General features: G+C 50.2%; 4 protein-coding genes across 4 annotated transcripts; all 4 read left to right on the forward strand.

Moving 5' to 3' along the window:
- Positions 1–219: 219 nt before the first annotated feature.
- Positions 220–1,325, forward strand: N7481_007877 (translation initiation factor eIF2B subunit alpha; the record flags this gene model as incomplete). The annotated part of the gene is made up of 2 exons (XM_057267096.1): positions 220–269; positions 323–1,325. 2 exons carry the CDS (start codon positions 220–222, stop codon positions 1,323–1,325), a joined length of 1,053 nt encoding a protein of 350 aa, XP_057121297.1.
- Positions 1,326–4,343: 3,018 nt separating this feature from the next.
- N7481_007878 (uncharacterized protein) lies at positions 4,344–4,538 on the forward strand (the record flags this gene model as incomplete). The annotated part of the gene is made up of 1 exon (XM_057267097.1): positions 4,344–4,538. The coding sequence occupies one exon, from the start codon at positions 4,344–4,346 to the stop codon at positions 4,536–4,538; it is 195 nt and encodes a 64-aa protein (XP_057121298.1).
- A 3,398-nt stretch (positions 4,539–7,936) lies between these two features.
- N7481_007879 (uncharacterized protein) lies at positions 7,937–10,273 on the forward strand (the record flags this gene model as incomplete). The annotated part of the gene is made up of 1 exon (XM_057267098.1): positions 7,937–10,273. One exon carries the CDS (start codon positions 7,937–7,939, stop codon positions 10,271–10,273), a length of 2,337 nt encoding a protein of 778 aa, XP_057121299.1.
- Positions 10,274–11,789: 1,516 nt separating this feature from the next.
- On the forward strand, positions 11,790–12,224 carry N7481_007880 (thioredoxin family protein; the record flags this gene model as incomplete). The annotated part of the gene is made up of 2 exons (XM_057267099.1): positions 11,790–11,821; positions 11,930–12,224. 2 exons carry the CDS (start codon positions 11,790–11,792, stop codon positions 12,222–12,224), a joined length of 327 nt encoding a protein of 108 aa, XP_057121300.1.
- Between the last annotated feature and the right edge of the window lie 2,070 nt (positions 12,225–14,294).

Genomic DNA, 14,294 nt, shown 5'->3' on the forward strand with positions numbered 1-14,294 from the left:
TTGAGCCTGGCCCAAAAGATCAGACAAGAATGGTGGACTGGGAAGGTCAAGACCGAGTGTTGTGATGATGTGCGGGCTTTCTCGTCCCAAGTAAACAATCCGCCCGCCCGTCCACATCGGGTTAGTCCCAACCGCCGAGGGGCAGAGTGCAAACACGACAAACCCTTCAAAGAAATCATGACTCTTCCTTCGCATCGTGAGCTCCTTTGTGCAGACATCATGGCGACAACTACTGAGAGCGCGCCCGCGGCCGGCTCAAAGCCGTTTGAGTGAGTCTGATCTTCCCGCTGAAGCTTTTTCGCACTACTTACCCTCCCTGTAGCATCGTTGCGACGTACAATGAGCTCCTACGCTCCGACCCCGACCTTACCATGCCCATCGCGGCTATTGAAGCTCTCGTGCTGCTTCTCACACATTCACCCTCCTCGACAATCTCCGAAACCCTTGACCTACTGGCGCAATCTACAGCCCACCTGAAAAAAGCCATCCCAAACCCAATTGGTCTGTCGGCTGGAACCGATCTCTTCCAGCGATACCTGATTACCACATTACAACGACCCGGGCAGCTGGGGCCTGCTGGGGACTTCAAAGCTATCCGAACACATCTTCTGTCAAACGGGCGATTGTTTATTAGACGCGCCAAAGAAAGTCGAGAGAAGATTGTTGCATTTGGACGAGGATTCATTCGCGACGGTTGCACAGTACTCACAAATGGTGGATCCAGAGCTGTCGCGTCTCTGCTACAGAAGGCAGCCGACGAGGAGGGAGGTCCTTCGGCGGTCCGTTTCCGAGTCATCTACGTCCTGTCGTCCATCAGCAAGAACATCGAGGAGCCATCTGGCGAGCCGGAGGGCATGGAAACAGTGCGCGCACTGAGAGCGAAGGGTGTGCCAGTGTCGACAATCCCGGAGTCAGCAGTGGCATATGCTCTTGGAAAGGCGGATATGGTTATTGTCGGTGCTGAAGGTGTTGTGGAGAACGGAGGTATCGTGTCCCGCATGGGTACCTACCAAATCGGTCTGCTGGCCAAGGCCATTGGAAAGCCGTTCTACTGCGTGGCCGAGAGCCACAAGTTCGTTCGTCTTTACCCGCTTGGCCAATATGACCTGCCCATCGAGCAACACGTCATAGATTTCAAATCCGAGGAAGACATTACCGAACAAAGCGAGCAACCGGTCGATACAAGTGCCGACCGCCCGATTGAGTTGCCCCTTTGTGACTCAGTGGACTTCACTCCTCCGCATCTCATTTCGGCTCTGATTACCGATAGTGGTGTTCTGACACCTAGTGCAGTCAGTGAGGAACTGATTAAGATTTGGTTCTAAAAAAGTACACGGGCATTGGGTTGCTGCTTATGGGTGCTTGATTTATTCTCTTGTTGAGAAGCCTGGCGCTGACGCTTTTTGTATCATTGAAGTTAAAAGGCTTTACGAAATAGATGACATGATTTTGAATGACTTCGGAAGTCTCTTCTTTCATCCGCTAGCTATGCGGATCTACTATTACTCCTATTTAAGACTTTATTATTCAACGACAAGAATTCCAACAGTCTTCATATCAGTTGAAAATATCTATAATTTACGACTGGGATGAGGGGGATAGAATCGCAAGATCTTTTTTAAAACAATTGATGATTAGCAAGTATACTGTAACTAACTAGACAAGCAATTCTGGGTTATAATTCATCTTCCCCAAAGCCATGGCATCGTAATCATTAATCATCAAACGAGTGTCGTTGTGCCAGACAACTTCATAAGCCCGTCTCAGCCGCATAATTTCTAAAAGGTGCATGGTATAACATTCCGCTCGAGCAGCAGTTTTTCCATCGGGGTATCGTTGAAATCACAAAAGGTCGTAATCATGAGGTAGTAATCGTGACAAGGTGTTGGGGGAAAGAGTTGAGCGGAAAGATAGTGAGGATAAATGTTGAGTTTCTCGTCGTCTCTCATCGATTGTGATCATTCATGAATGAGTGGATAAACCTCCCTTCCAGTCTGAAGAAGTATAGTAGTCTTGGTTGGACCGACTAGTCCGAGACACGGTCTAGCATCATCAGGTCGTTATCCGATTCGAGACAACAGCGTACAGCTCTTGCGTTTGCATCGCAGCAAAAGCGTAGAGAAGTAGGTATCCGAGAGCTACGAAGATCCAAAGTGGTGCCATAATGAAGGCAACTGGGCACAGAAATGTTTCGAGATAAAAAAGTCGGTGAGGTTGTGATCGTGGATATTGGTACGGAAGATATCGAACGGCCCACGGAGAAAACAGTTCACCGATATTCCGTTGAACTAGGAGTGAGATCTTTTTATTCAAAATCTCTTTGGTAAAAGGGAGGAAAATTCCAGCTTGTCAAAGTCGCAGTTGTACTAGAGACTTTTCGATGAAGGATTAAAGACGAAGAGGACGTGGAATAATCTTCGACCACCCCTCCATGAGCAACGTGCAGTCATCTAGGGTTTTAAACCCAACCAGACCGAACATATGAAGAAGGCCAAACAGGATCTCATCCGAGCTTTTCCATCCAATACGAGGCGGTCCTCCATTGAACATCCGGCCATTAAGCGTGTCCCGAGCCCAAGCGAAGCAACTAGAGCGACGCGGGGTTCCTGGCCGCCCCAAGTTCTTCAACGCGGTTGGTGGGTCCACTAGCGACGGTGAAGGGTCTTATGGCCTGACCGGTTCTTTTGGGGATAGGGCTTAACAGAGTTGAAGCCTTTGGGGCGGGCTCGTGATCTCATAGGAGCCATGAATCGCCATGGCGATCGTGGCTTGTCCTTGTGGTCAGTTGCCCAATGTAGGATGAAGTGGGGGAGGGGGATCAAGCTCTGGTCAACTAGGGCCTACGAAACTATCAATTTGAAACCAGCTGGAATAGCAAGTGCGAGAGGGGACTTAGGAAGCATTGTCGATCTTGGTCGACCGTCGGATTCCACCGTAATACGCTTGGCCATATTGATTAATGTTTTGTCGAATAGAATAGATCACCACACATCATTCAATACTGTCATTTGGTAATACTGGCGTCTTTCCGGAGAGGGGGGGGGGGGAGTACCAATGTCGCGTAAATACTGAATATTGCAGCACACAGAAGCTATGGGCCAACATATGGTCCTTCAATAGCCTAGCAGTTGTCACGGGCCTAACCCAAACCTTCTTATGATCTTTTCAAGACGTTTATCATGGCCATAATATTGTGGCATTTCCATCTTCCATGATTTCCAGTCCGTGTCTCTCTCGATCCTAAATGTAGCCCAGATAACTCGGATCAATCGGAGTGTTTCATCCCATCATGCAACCCGCGAAATCACAAGAAAAGAATCTGTCAAACATGGGAGATTTGATGGAGTGAAGTTCATTAAATACACTATTGCTGGGCGCACCCAATGTCGCGACACAAATTAGAGTGATAACTTAAAGCCATTGTAATGATGATTGTGATTAATGATCAGCGAATTCGTCGCTTTATATGCATGCTCGTAGGTATAATCTAGGCGATCTTCAGCCTGTGAAGCCTACGAATATCTACATGGCATTCCTATCTACTGTATGTTCACTCATTTTCAAGTTGGCCCCAGTGAATACGTCCGCTTTTACAATAAACAATTTACGATCGAAATGACATATACTATGGTTGCGACTCCGACCCAGAGGAAGTAATACTATGATGCCAGAGTAGGTGGGCTTTTCAAGGATATGGTAACCCGCGAGCCTCGAGATGACGAAATAGTGATACACTGCCCCAACATCGATCCGATCGCCGCGTAGGTATCTTAGAAGACCTCGTATTGCTTGAATGCAGGGTAGTGAATGACCAGGAGATGTCAGAAAATCCCCAAGTAGCCTGCATATAGAAGAGAGATATGGCAGATGGTCAGAAGCACCGCCTGACCCTCCCATCCAAGAAATAGCAGCAATAGTAGAATCAGATAAAACAACCCCAGGACGTCCCCAACGATCACAATCTAACATGGTCATTGCCCGCCCCACAGCACCAACCCCGCTCCCCAGTTCCTGAACCAACATCTCTGACAAAAACACCCATCAAAGAAAGAGCAGCAGAAGAGCCTTGAAACTAAATCCAACATCGACGAATCCCGCAAGTATCCGAAACGCCCAGCTTTCCCTTCCACCCCTCACTCTCGCCACATCAATTCGAACAACCTCAGTCCTTCTCCAACTCGACGGGTCACAGGGCCAGATCAAGTACCCGTACGAGTACACCCACTACACTACGGAGTAAAGTACAGCACAGCAAAGGGCACTACAGTACAGAAATTTGCCTGACCGGACACATCACATCACATCGCATCACACATCCCACACCATCGCTACGAAAACCGGAAATGGATGCCCAACCATTAACAAACCTCCAATCCGAATCCAAGTCCAACAACACTCCCTACACACCGCTTGACAGCGCCGGCTCCCCACCCTCCGACTCGTGGTCAATCCGGCGATTTCTCAGTCGACGCGGTAGTCGCCGGTATCGGGTCCTGGAGCGTGAACCAAATCGGTTGCGAAAACGTGTCAGCCAGTGATAGATGGATAATGGATGGATGGGAAAGTGGGAGTTGATGAAGAAAAGAAACGAAACGAAGCGAAACTCAGTTCACGGCTTGGAGTAGTATCGAGGGTATCAGATCTTGGCTATGTACTGCACATACATACATTGATGGCATGGAATAACTAATCCCGACTACGAGTATTGTATCCAGTCTATAGGGATCTGGTGGGGCAGCAATGCATCTAGCCTAGGGTACGGTAGGGTTGTGGTTTGCACATGGCTGAGGGAGATTTGAATGTGGGTTCCCCATTTGTCTTGCAGAGCAAGCAGATTTGTTTATCTTTCCTTCCCCACCCCCGGCTGGGTCTGGTTCCGTTTGGCTTTGGTTCTGGATTTGCTTCCGGGTTATGATTTTGATTTTGATTGTGAATTGGTTTGCTTCCTTTCTCTTTCGGTCGGAATTCGGCTCTGACGGACACCGAGACTGCATGGTATTTTTATCTGGCGTTTTACATAGAGAGGGGCCTTCGATTGGGGGGAGGGGATTGGATTTGAACATTCACGTCGCCCAGCCTCGGGGCTACTTGACCATTTTTGTTACTACGGAGTATGGTAGTTTGTTTTACCTTTAGCCGGAGACAGCCGCCAGTGCAGAGACATCGGTTACTTTTCGATCCGTTGGTCTAACTTTGAGACAGTGGTCGACTTTACTCCTCCGTTGATTGTACTATGTAGTGGCAATGCAAGATTGAAGAATGAAGCTGATGACCTGGCTGCCACATTGTCTTTTCGTGGCGGTCCTTCACTGGTCGAAGTAAGGCCAACGCCACCTTAGTTGGCTTGGATGTATGTACATAGATACATAAACGGTAAGGACTCAACTGCCGTACTCGACAAACTACCAGTGCATCGGATAGAATGTAAGGCGTGTTCGGCTTCTACGCCTGCACAGGCTCGGGGCTAGACTCCGCTCAATGGGGTGCAAGGTCGGTGCCTCTCCGCCGCTATCGACGCCATTGACAGGGGATCGCAGGGGTTAAGGTCCGGGCTTTTGACTGCCGGCACTCATGTCTCTCGGTGCCTTTCCAAGGTTGCAGGGGTGTGTTTGTCTGTGTCGAAGGTGGATGATGAGAGCCAGAGATGTGAGGAAATTGTGTATGATAGATTATATGTACGCAGTAGAGTAGATGCAACGGGTCTCTTTCTCTCCACGGGGCCCATTCCTCATTTGAATGTCTGGTGTCTCAGTGTAAGGCGGGGGACTGGATGGCTCGGGGTAATTCCTATCTCGGACGAGATGCAGGACAGTGGAGGGAGGCTGCGGCAGGGTCTGGACCCTCTGAACTTTCATGATCGACTCCAATTTGAGGGTCGATTTGATGATCAGGTGCTGCCAAAGGATCTAAGCAACAAGAACATCGGCGCTAGCTGGTTAAGAATAATGGAATCAAAGTCAGGCAGAGCACGACAGGTACTAACTAGTACGGAGTCGGTACGGAGCATATGGAGGGTAAAGTAAATTAGAATGGAATCCAAGAGCCACAATTCCGAGCTAGTCGCAAATTAATCTTAATCCATTGGGATGTGACTGGCAGATGGCTCCAGTTTAACGGTTTGATTCCCAATTGCCCAAGCAAAGCTCGGCGATTGGAGACGGCAAGCCGTTAGCCCAATGATTGGGCTCCAATATATTATGAGTATTATGATAATACTAATACTCCGTACTAGTAATAATAATATTTTCCGTGGCGAGGCCATTCAATTCAACTCGTCCGACGCAAACACCGCCACTCATTTGCCAAGACAAGGCTGCCTCTAACCGAAGGCTTTCTACAGGTGATAGTTGAATTTTTCCAGACATTGAATGTTGGATATGGCGACGGCGACAGCACCGTTTAATGTCGTCACATCACAATCCTGCAGGGCGGCCCCAGTGCAACGAAGAACTCACCATCGTCCTTAGCCCGACCGTAGCCCCGACCAAATCGGCCATTCTTTCGCTGATCAGATCCACTCCGACGAATCTTCCCCTTGGTGGACGGGCAAGAGAGATCGGGGAAGGAAAGATGTAAACATTTCGGAGAAAAAAAAAGGACGACGGGATGGATCCGTGGAATGGAGCCAGGAACATCGAGTCAACCGCACTCTGGGCCAGTCATGGGGACAGTGAGTGCGTAAGATCGTCTCCATTCCCGCGTGTCAACCCAAGGAATGCAGGCTTCTGGACCGACGGCGGATGAGGGAGGGGCCCACCGGGCGTCCAACGGTGGTCTTGGCCTCAAGACTGGAGAGGCACGCGCGCAGTGCACGAGATCCTTTGGCCTGTAGACTCTTTGCCGCGGTTCTCCGATGGGGCACTGCCACCAATATTGGGCTTGGGGGGTGGTGGGTGGTGGGAGGAAGGGATAGTCGGAGGGATCCGAGGACGAACACAGATCGCGATCAATGTACAGAGTAGTGGATGTATTATGCACCCATCCCATAGGTAATCTGCAGAGCAAATGATGATCTGATCTGATGATTGTATTTTTGTTTTTGTTTTTTCCCTCTTCTCTGCTCTCGTTCTTATTTTTTTGTGTCATGTAAAAAGTGGATATCCCCCACAAATGGAGACAGCAATTTCCAATGACGATGTTGATGCCGATCTCCCCTGAGGGACTCGTGCGACGGAGACGAACAGAGAGGACGAGTGTTGACTGACAAAAGCGTTATGCATCGTGTATGGAAGTAGGCCTTTTTCCTCTTTTCTTTTTCCTTTTCCCCCAGGGACTGTGTGACCAGAGATGGGAGGAATGGGGAGAGGAGGGAGTTGTGTAGTGTACGAGTAGGCAGAAAGAGAAGAGCAAGAGGAATGTAAAGTGGGTTTATTTTTAGGGAAAATCAAAAACGCCCAAACAATCTGGGCCTGAATCGATGGAGATGTTAGTATTGAAATTGAACTGCACTCTTGAGAGTAGTACGGAGTACTCGTCCTTGCTTCCTCTTTCCCTTCTCTCTCTTCTTCCCCCCTCTCTCCCTCTCCCTCTTCTCTTCTTCTCTTCTCTCCTCCCTCCCCTTCTTCTTCCTCTATTCGTTCGCCCCTTTGGCCCTGTGGCCCACACGATCGCTCTACCCTGTTGGGTATCTTTTTCCTTCCCACTTCCTCTGTATTTTCACTTTCAGTTTCTATTTCCGTTACGGTGTTTGACTTTGGCGTGCTCCTCTTCCCTCCCCAATTCAAAACTTTATCCCACATATGACGCCGGTGGCCCAGCCCAAGACTCGACTTCGCCTCTCTTCCTCCAACACTCGATGAAGTCCCGTTAGCTACTCGCCTTTTCTCGAGACAACTGCGACTGCGACTGCGACTACCAGTGCGACCACAACAATAATCACAACTACAACCCTGGCCACTGACTCGTTCCGGGGTTTACCCCCCCACCCCAAACCGTCATGGCGATATGGCCCTTTGGCCGTAAAAACAAGCGCCACACCATTCAAGTGAGCGCCGAAGAAGCAGATGTCCTGCAGACATCGTTGGAACGTGAAGCACCTCCCGCCGAGCCCACGTTGGCCCGCAAACCCTCCCGCCGCCGATCGATCCGTCAAGCTCATCGTCTCTCGCGCAACGGCGATGGATCCGAGAGTCTTCGCGGTTCGGCACGTTTATCGGTGACTCGCCCCATCTCGTTCCTGGACCAGCGGACCTCCGAACCAGAGGATCGTGCCCGACCCGATGGTCCTCCCCGACCACTCTCCCGAACCGGTTCGTTGCTAAGGAAGAACCCCCAAAATGGATATACCGGACCCAACAAGCTGCGCAAGAGTAAACGCAGGACCGACGAGGCCATCCGAGAACGAGAAATCAAAATGTTATCCTCCACTCCCATCGATATCCCGCATCGCTCCGCTGGCGTGGCCGGTGGTGACTATGTGTTGGAACACCGGCGCCGCAGAGCGGCCGGCCGACGCGCCGACCGCTACCTGTCAGATATCAGCCTTTCGATTCGTGACTCAGCCGCATCTTCCATGTCAGACGCCTCCGATCCCTATACTTACAAGGTCAACGCGTTCGCTGCGTTGACCCCTCGTCCCGTTGTGCGATATGTGGAGGCCCCCCGACCGACGACGGTGAGAAGCAACACTGAACCCACTGGCCCAGGTCGACAAGATAAGAATAAAATGCAAGCGATGAACATGTCGCAGGAGGACCTCTACTACTCCAGACGGCGGGTCAATGAGTTGGCCGATTCGCTAGATGCCAGTACATTGCGCGAGTTGCTCGATCGTGATCGCCGTCGTCGCGAGAAGAAGCAGATCGACGACACAGAGAAGCTGCGCCGTAAGCTACAAGAACGAGCGGATGCGCAAGAGACCGAGGGCGAGAAGGACCAAGTGGAAGCCCAAGAACAATCCCAACCACAACCCATCGAAACACAGGAGCCTCAATCACAAGTCGAGGAGCCACCAGTCGAAACCCCGGAGGAGGTATACAAGGAGCATGTCGTGGAGACTATACCCGAAGAAACCACTGGTACATCCCCCGAAGAGCAAACCGACTCTGGTTTGCATGGTGAACCCAAGGGTACCGATGCTGTCGAAGTAAGCGAATCTCGACGCGAATCCCTCGAAAGCGCTCATGTCATTCGACCTGTCGAAGAACGCTCCACTCGTGAGCCGAAGCTGGTCCCCCGGCCCAGCTTTGCTCCTTCACACGAGATGGGAATGTCCCGAACCACACTCTCGCCTTCCCACTCCTCCCTGCGTCATGGTGTCAACAGTAGCCATTCGCAAAACTTTGGTATTGGATCTGCCTCTGATATCTCTGATCGTCGGCCATCTGAGACCAGCGGCCACCGCAACGGTAGTAACACGATTACATCGTTGTTCCGACGCGGTTCTTCTCGCCTCAAGCGTCGTTACCGCGAACGCTTCCAAGAATCCAGCCCCGATGTCTCGAACGCGTCCCATGAATCGTTCTATAAGATCCAGACCCAATCCTCACCACCTCAAAACTCCGCCGTGATTATCCCTCCCCGTTCCTTTGTCCAACCCACTGGAATTGTGAAGCGTTCACAATCTAAATTCACGGAGCACTTTGGCGATGATGATGACACAGCTCTATCGCCCTCCGACTCCCGACTTCAGTCTCCTGATATTCCCGAGCAAGTGCCCGAATCTTCATTAGAGACTGAGAATGAGGGCACCTTCTTGCACGGCCCGACACCTACCCCCGGCATGGATATTATCAACCCAAACAAACGCCGCCACCAATCCTGGAACGAGAGCATCGACGCCGAATCCGACAATGTCCCACTCTCCCAGTCACTCGCTTCAATTGATTCTGAGGGCTCTTGGATGTCTGGACAATTCTTCCGCCGCATGTCGCAGAAGAAGCCCAGCAGCCCAGTTCGAACTCACATGAACTCATTCGGCGCCGTCCCAGCGGACGGTTCTGCCGATGTTCACGACGACGCGCGAGACTCGGTTGACTCCCGCAGCATCATGAGCAATGTGATGGGCGAACCCGAGATGGAGACTGATACAGCTGCTGCCGGTGCCAAAAAACCCTCTGAGATGTGGCACCATGAAGTTGGACGACGTCCGATGATTGTCAACCCAGCCAATCGCCCCAAGTCCAACCAAGGCATGCTGCTCAAGAGCATTCCTTCGCTCTCGCCCATCTCTGCCGAGGACGGCCACAGCTCCGAGGAAGAGACCGCTCCGCCCGTTGGCGTGCAACGTATCGTTAGCATGCATGGCGAGATCGGCCACATTGAGCAAGAGTGATCTCCTCTCGATGAAAACTTGCATTTCGATCGCCCGCTAATTGCATGCTTACTGCATCAGTCCTTCGCTTCGCGGGCTAGGCTTTCCGGACTCGGTTGGCAGCATTCCGTACATATCTTGACACTCCTTTCTAGATTTTCTTTTCTTTTGTCACTTTCCTTTGTTCATGGTCGCTCGATGCTCTTGCGCTGTCAGATTGCTTTCATGTGTACGATGAGATGAGATGTGATGCAAGGCTCCATAATATCCTTCCACCGCATAATTATCATCTGACCCCTTCCCTTCCCCTTCCCCTTACCCACACCCCCTACTGCCCTGTCCTATCTACCCTATCCTGCCCTATCCTGTCTTCGCTCCTGTTTGACCTATCGAGCTTGTCATTTTCCCAAAGTTGTTCCTCTGTGCCTCGTTGATACCCCAACTCGCCCCATGTTGTTTTGCTTTAAAAATTCCCAGATGCATCAATTCCATTCTTCCATGTTTCAATAGCACTGGTCAATTGACCTCTCCAGATCTGTTTGCCCTGTTTCATATACCATGCTGTCATTCCTGGTGTCGATATTGGACAAAATCCCCATTTTGAGTCTAATGCCCTGTGTTGATTGAGGGATTGTTTTTAATACACCTGCTTCGTGCGAACTCGCCGGAGATGACCCTTCTATACCTCTTTCCCTTCTATTGCCTATTGCCTATTGCCTTGATGGCAGCCACCCCTTCCCAGCCAGGCCTATGCGACCAACTAATGCCTGGCCTTCCATCTCGCCACCTTGGTTGTGGTGTTGCCACTGTAAGTATACCAGAAAGTGCTGGAATGGACCGAGAGTTCCTGCTGGAACGGGATCTCGGCAGTTTAATAATCATGTAATTGATAATCTGATAAAATATACCAATACTTATAAACCGAACTAAGCCAAACCATGACTCTTTGCTCTCTACTACTGTAAGTTATCTTTTTGTTGGCCCGACTGGTCCAACTTTGTAAGCTGCGATCACGTCATCTCCACTTTGGACGAACCAGCATTCTGCCTTTTCCCACCGCTCCGCTGCTTTTCCCTCGGGCCTCCTTTCAAGCAGCCTACAAGTGAATCCAATTGGACCATTGATCACGCAACCCCGTCTTCTGCAGCCTCAGACCATATCTAATCATGCGTCCCGTAAGTCCACACTGCCTGTACCCCATCTCTGCCTCATATTTCCCCTAGAGGGAACCGTCTGGACAGAGCCAGTCGCATTATTCAGCCGCGGCCTTACCTAAGCCCGCCTCCACCTCCGGCACGCAACGTCACCGGCCTATAAAACCCAAGGCGCCCCTCAGTAGTGCCCCTCTCTGGAATTTCCTAAAAGCTCACCCCTCCATCTCCAGTTCAAGACTTCTCTCCGCCTTTCGCGACTTCCTATCTGCAGAGCCACTCCCTCCGTGCTCCGTTCATCCTTCCAACAGCGCATTCCCGTGCAAACTTCCCTCCGACCCTTCTCCTCCACCCCAATCCCGCGTTTTTCGCAAACAACCCACAAAATGGCCGGCGGCAAGGTTATTGAGATCAAGAGGTACGTTAACCCCAGCAGCAGCAGCAGCAGCAGCAAACCCCAGCAGCTCTGAAGGCACACATACATACACACACACACACAAAGCATATACACTAACATATCCCACAGCAAGCAAGAGTGGGACGAGAAGATCGTTAACTCCACCGAGCCCATCCTCGTCGACTTCTTCGCCACCTGGTGCGGTCCTTGCAAGGCCATCGCCCCTCAAATCGAGAAGCTCAGCCTGGCCCACGAGGGCGTCAAGTTCTACCAGGTCGACGTTGACCAGCTCAACGACGTCGCTGCCGAGAACGGCATCTCCGCCATGCCCACTTTCCTCTTCTTCAAGGATGGCAAGGTCGTCGAGACCGTCCGCGGTGCCAACCCTCCCGGCATCCAGGCTGGTCTGGCCAAGCTGCTCTGATAAATGCGGCTGAGAAAATAAATGGATATGTTATGTCATTTCGCCTGTTTTCAGTGTGTGTTTTTAGTTTCTTAGAAGTGATTGCATCGCGTCAATTACAATTATCGAGAGTGAATTGATAGTGATTCTTTGGGTCTGAGGGCCCTTCTTGATATCCAATCGCGATATTCCTTTTGTGTATGGCCTTACGGATCTTTCATCTCTGTTTATTTGTTCTACAAGTACCACATGGGTATTTGTAGTTGTAGAACCTCATACTAGAGCCCCTGTCTGGTAACGGAACCGCTTGAGCTTTCAAATGGGTTTATGTTGGCTAAGTCACGGTTGACGATATCTACCTTGAAGTCGACATACATTGGAACGTTCCACAGACGATCTTCAAAGCATGCATGATCAACGTGGATCCTGCAGCATTATGCACCTAGCACCCTTGCATCGGATTCTCAGAAAAACTTCCGAGTCCTGTCAGTTTGTGTGTAGGTTGGAGTATGCACGAGACCATATGCACCGACCTCGAGGGGTAGGTAAATAGTTTTTACTAGGCGGGCATAAATGCCAATGTGATTGTGATAGCCTCAAAGCTAAATTAGGACTCGGATGAAAAGTGATTCGTTCCAAGGTTCTACTGAGATGACGTGATATTCGTTCGTAGACCCTTTAGTTGTTTTGTAGAACCACATAATTCTCCGATGATGCAGCATGGTACTAGTACTGAGGAGAGTTAATTCTGTTCCATTCCACCGTCTCCGATCTATCAACATGTTGGATTGGACTCTTGATCCCCTGCGTTTCGAATACTGTGAATTGAATATAGTCGACTTCCGTGCGTAGCTGTAATCTGGCAGCATCGCTTTTTAGATTACGATTTAACCTTTCGGGGAATTGAGATGGTGACAGTTCCGAAAGACCGGGCCCCATGATATGATCCGGCAGTTCTACGGATTTTCTAGCTTGTTTCAGGTTGCAGCGATCCTCTTTGATTCACAGGATCGCCGCAGGTGTATTCCAGCACGGTTTGTGTGGGGAAACGGCTTCCAGAATCTTCTTCTTGTTGAATATTGGAATGTAATAGTCAAACATTCAACCAGACTTGGACAAAGACGGAGTTAAATGGCGCGAGCGTAAATGCATTATTTTGGCAATATCGAAGGGAGTCTTGGGGCGATTGGGCTGAAGGTGTGATTAATTGTGCTTGAGAGATACTGTCTAGATCACTGACTATTCGGTGCTAGGACCTCGCCGTCAACTGTCGCCACCACTTGGCTCTGTGTTCAAGACACGATTTTGATGGTTGCTGTTTGACCATGTCTCGCGTTGGGTGTGTTGAAAGACAAACTTGGAATTCAAACTGACAAGTCTAAAACCATAATGATTCTCGTGAGAGAGAGTGAGAGAGAAAGAGAGAGTTTCGCTAGAGATATCTCCATGGGGGTTTGATTCTGGACCGGTTTTCGAGTCTCGATGTGACGAACCGCTCTCGGCGTTTTGTGTCTGTACAGTACCCATGTCTGCAGGGCTTTTTTAAGCTGCTGACGTGGGACCTTTGAGGCAGAGCTCCAAAGAGAAAATAGTACGGAAGTACCGAAAATATTCCAGTAGGTAATAGCAACAGTGAAAGATAACCTTGGAAAGCTCCGTGCCCACCGGGGAATGGATATCGTGGAGCCTACCCACCATGCCATGCGATTGACAGATTGACACTCGATAGATCACTAACCTTTACATTCCATTTTCCCCATTTGCATCTGAGCATGAGCATGTAGGTTTGACCAAGGGTTCTGTAAGCCCCACATGCGAAACGGAGAATTGATGCGGACGCAAACAGTGTCCGACGAGCCGACAGGCTGCGGCGAGTTTGTGGTTCGGCTACGTTGCCGAGAGAGAGAGATAAAAGGACAGAAAGAGGTCCCCCATTTTTAATTTCTCGATTAATCATATCGATCTATCTATCTGACTAGGAATAGGTAGCTAGAATCCGACCGAACCTGTAGGGAAGATAAAAGCAAGCCATGGGCGACGAGAGACAATTCCACCAGAATCACCACGGCGCTGGAAGGCGCTAACGAGATC

This window comes from Penicillium waksmanii, assembly GCF_028829765.1.
Source record: "Penicillium waksmanii strain IBT 27052 chromosome Unknown utg000007l:1.0-4314555.0:1.0-4317578.0, whole genome shotgun sequence".
Taxonomy (NCBI): Eukaryota; Fungi; Ascomycota; class Eurotiomycetes; order Eurotiales; family Aspergillaceae; genus Penicillium; species Penicillium waksmanii.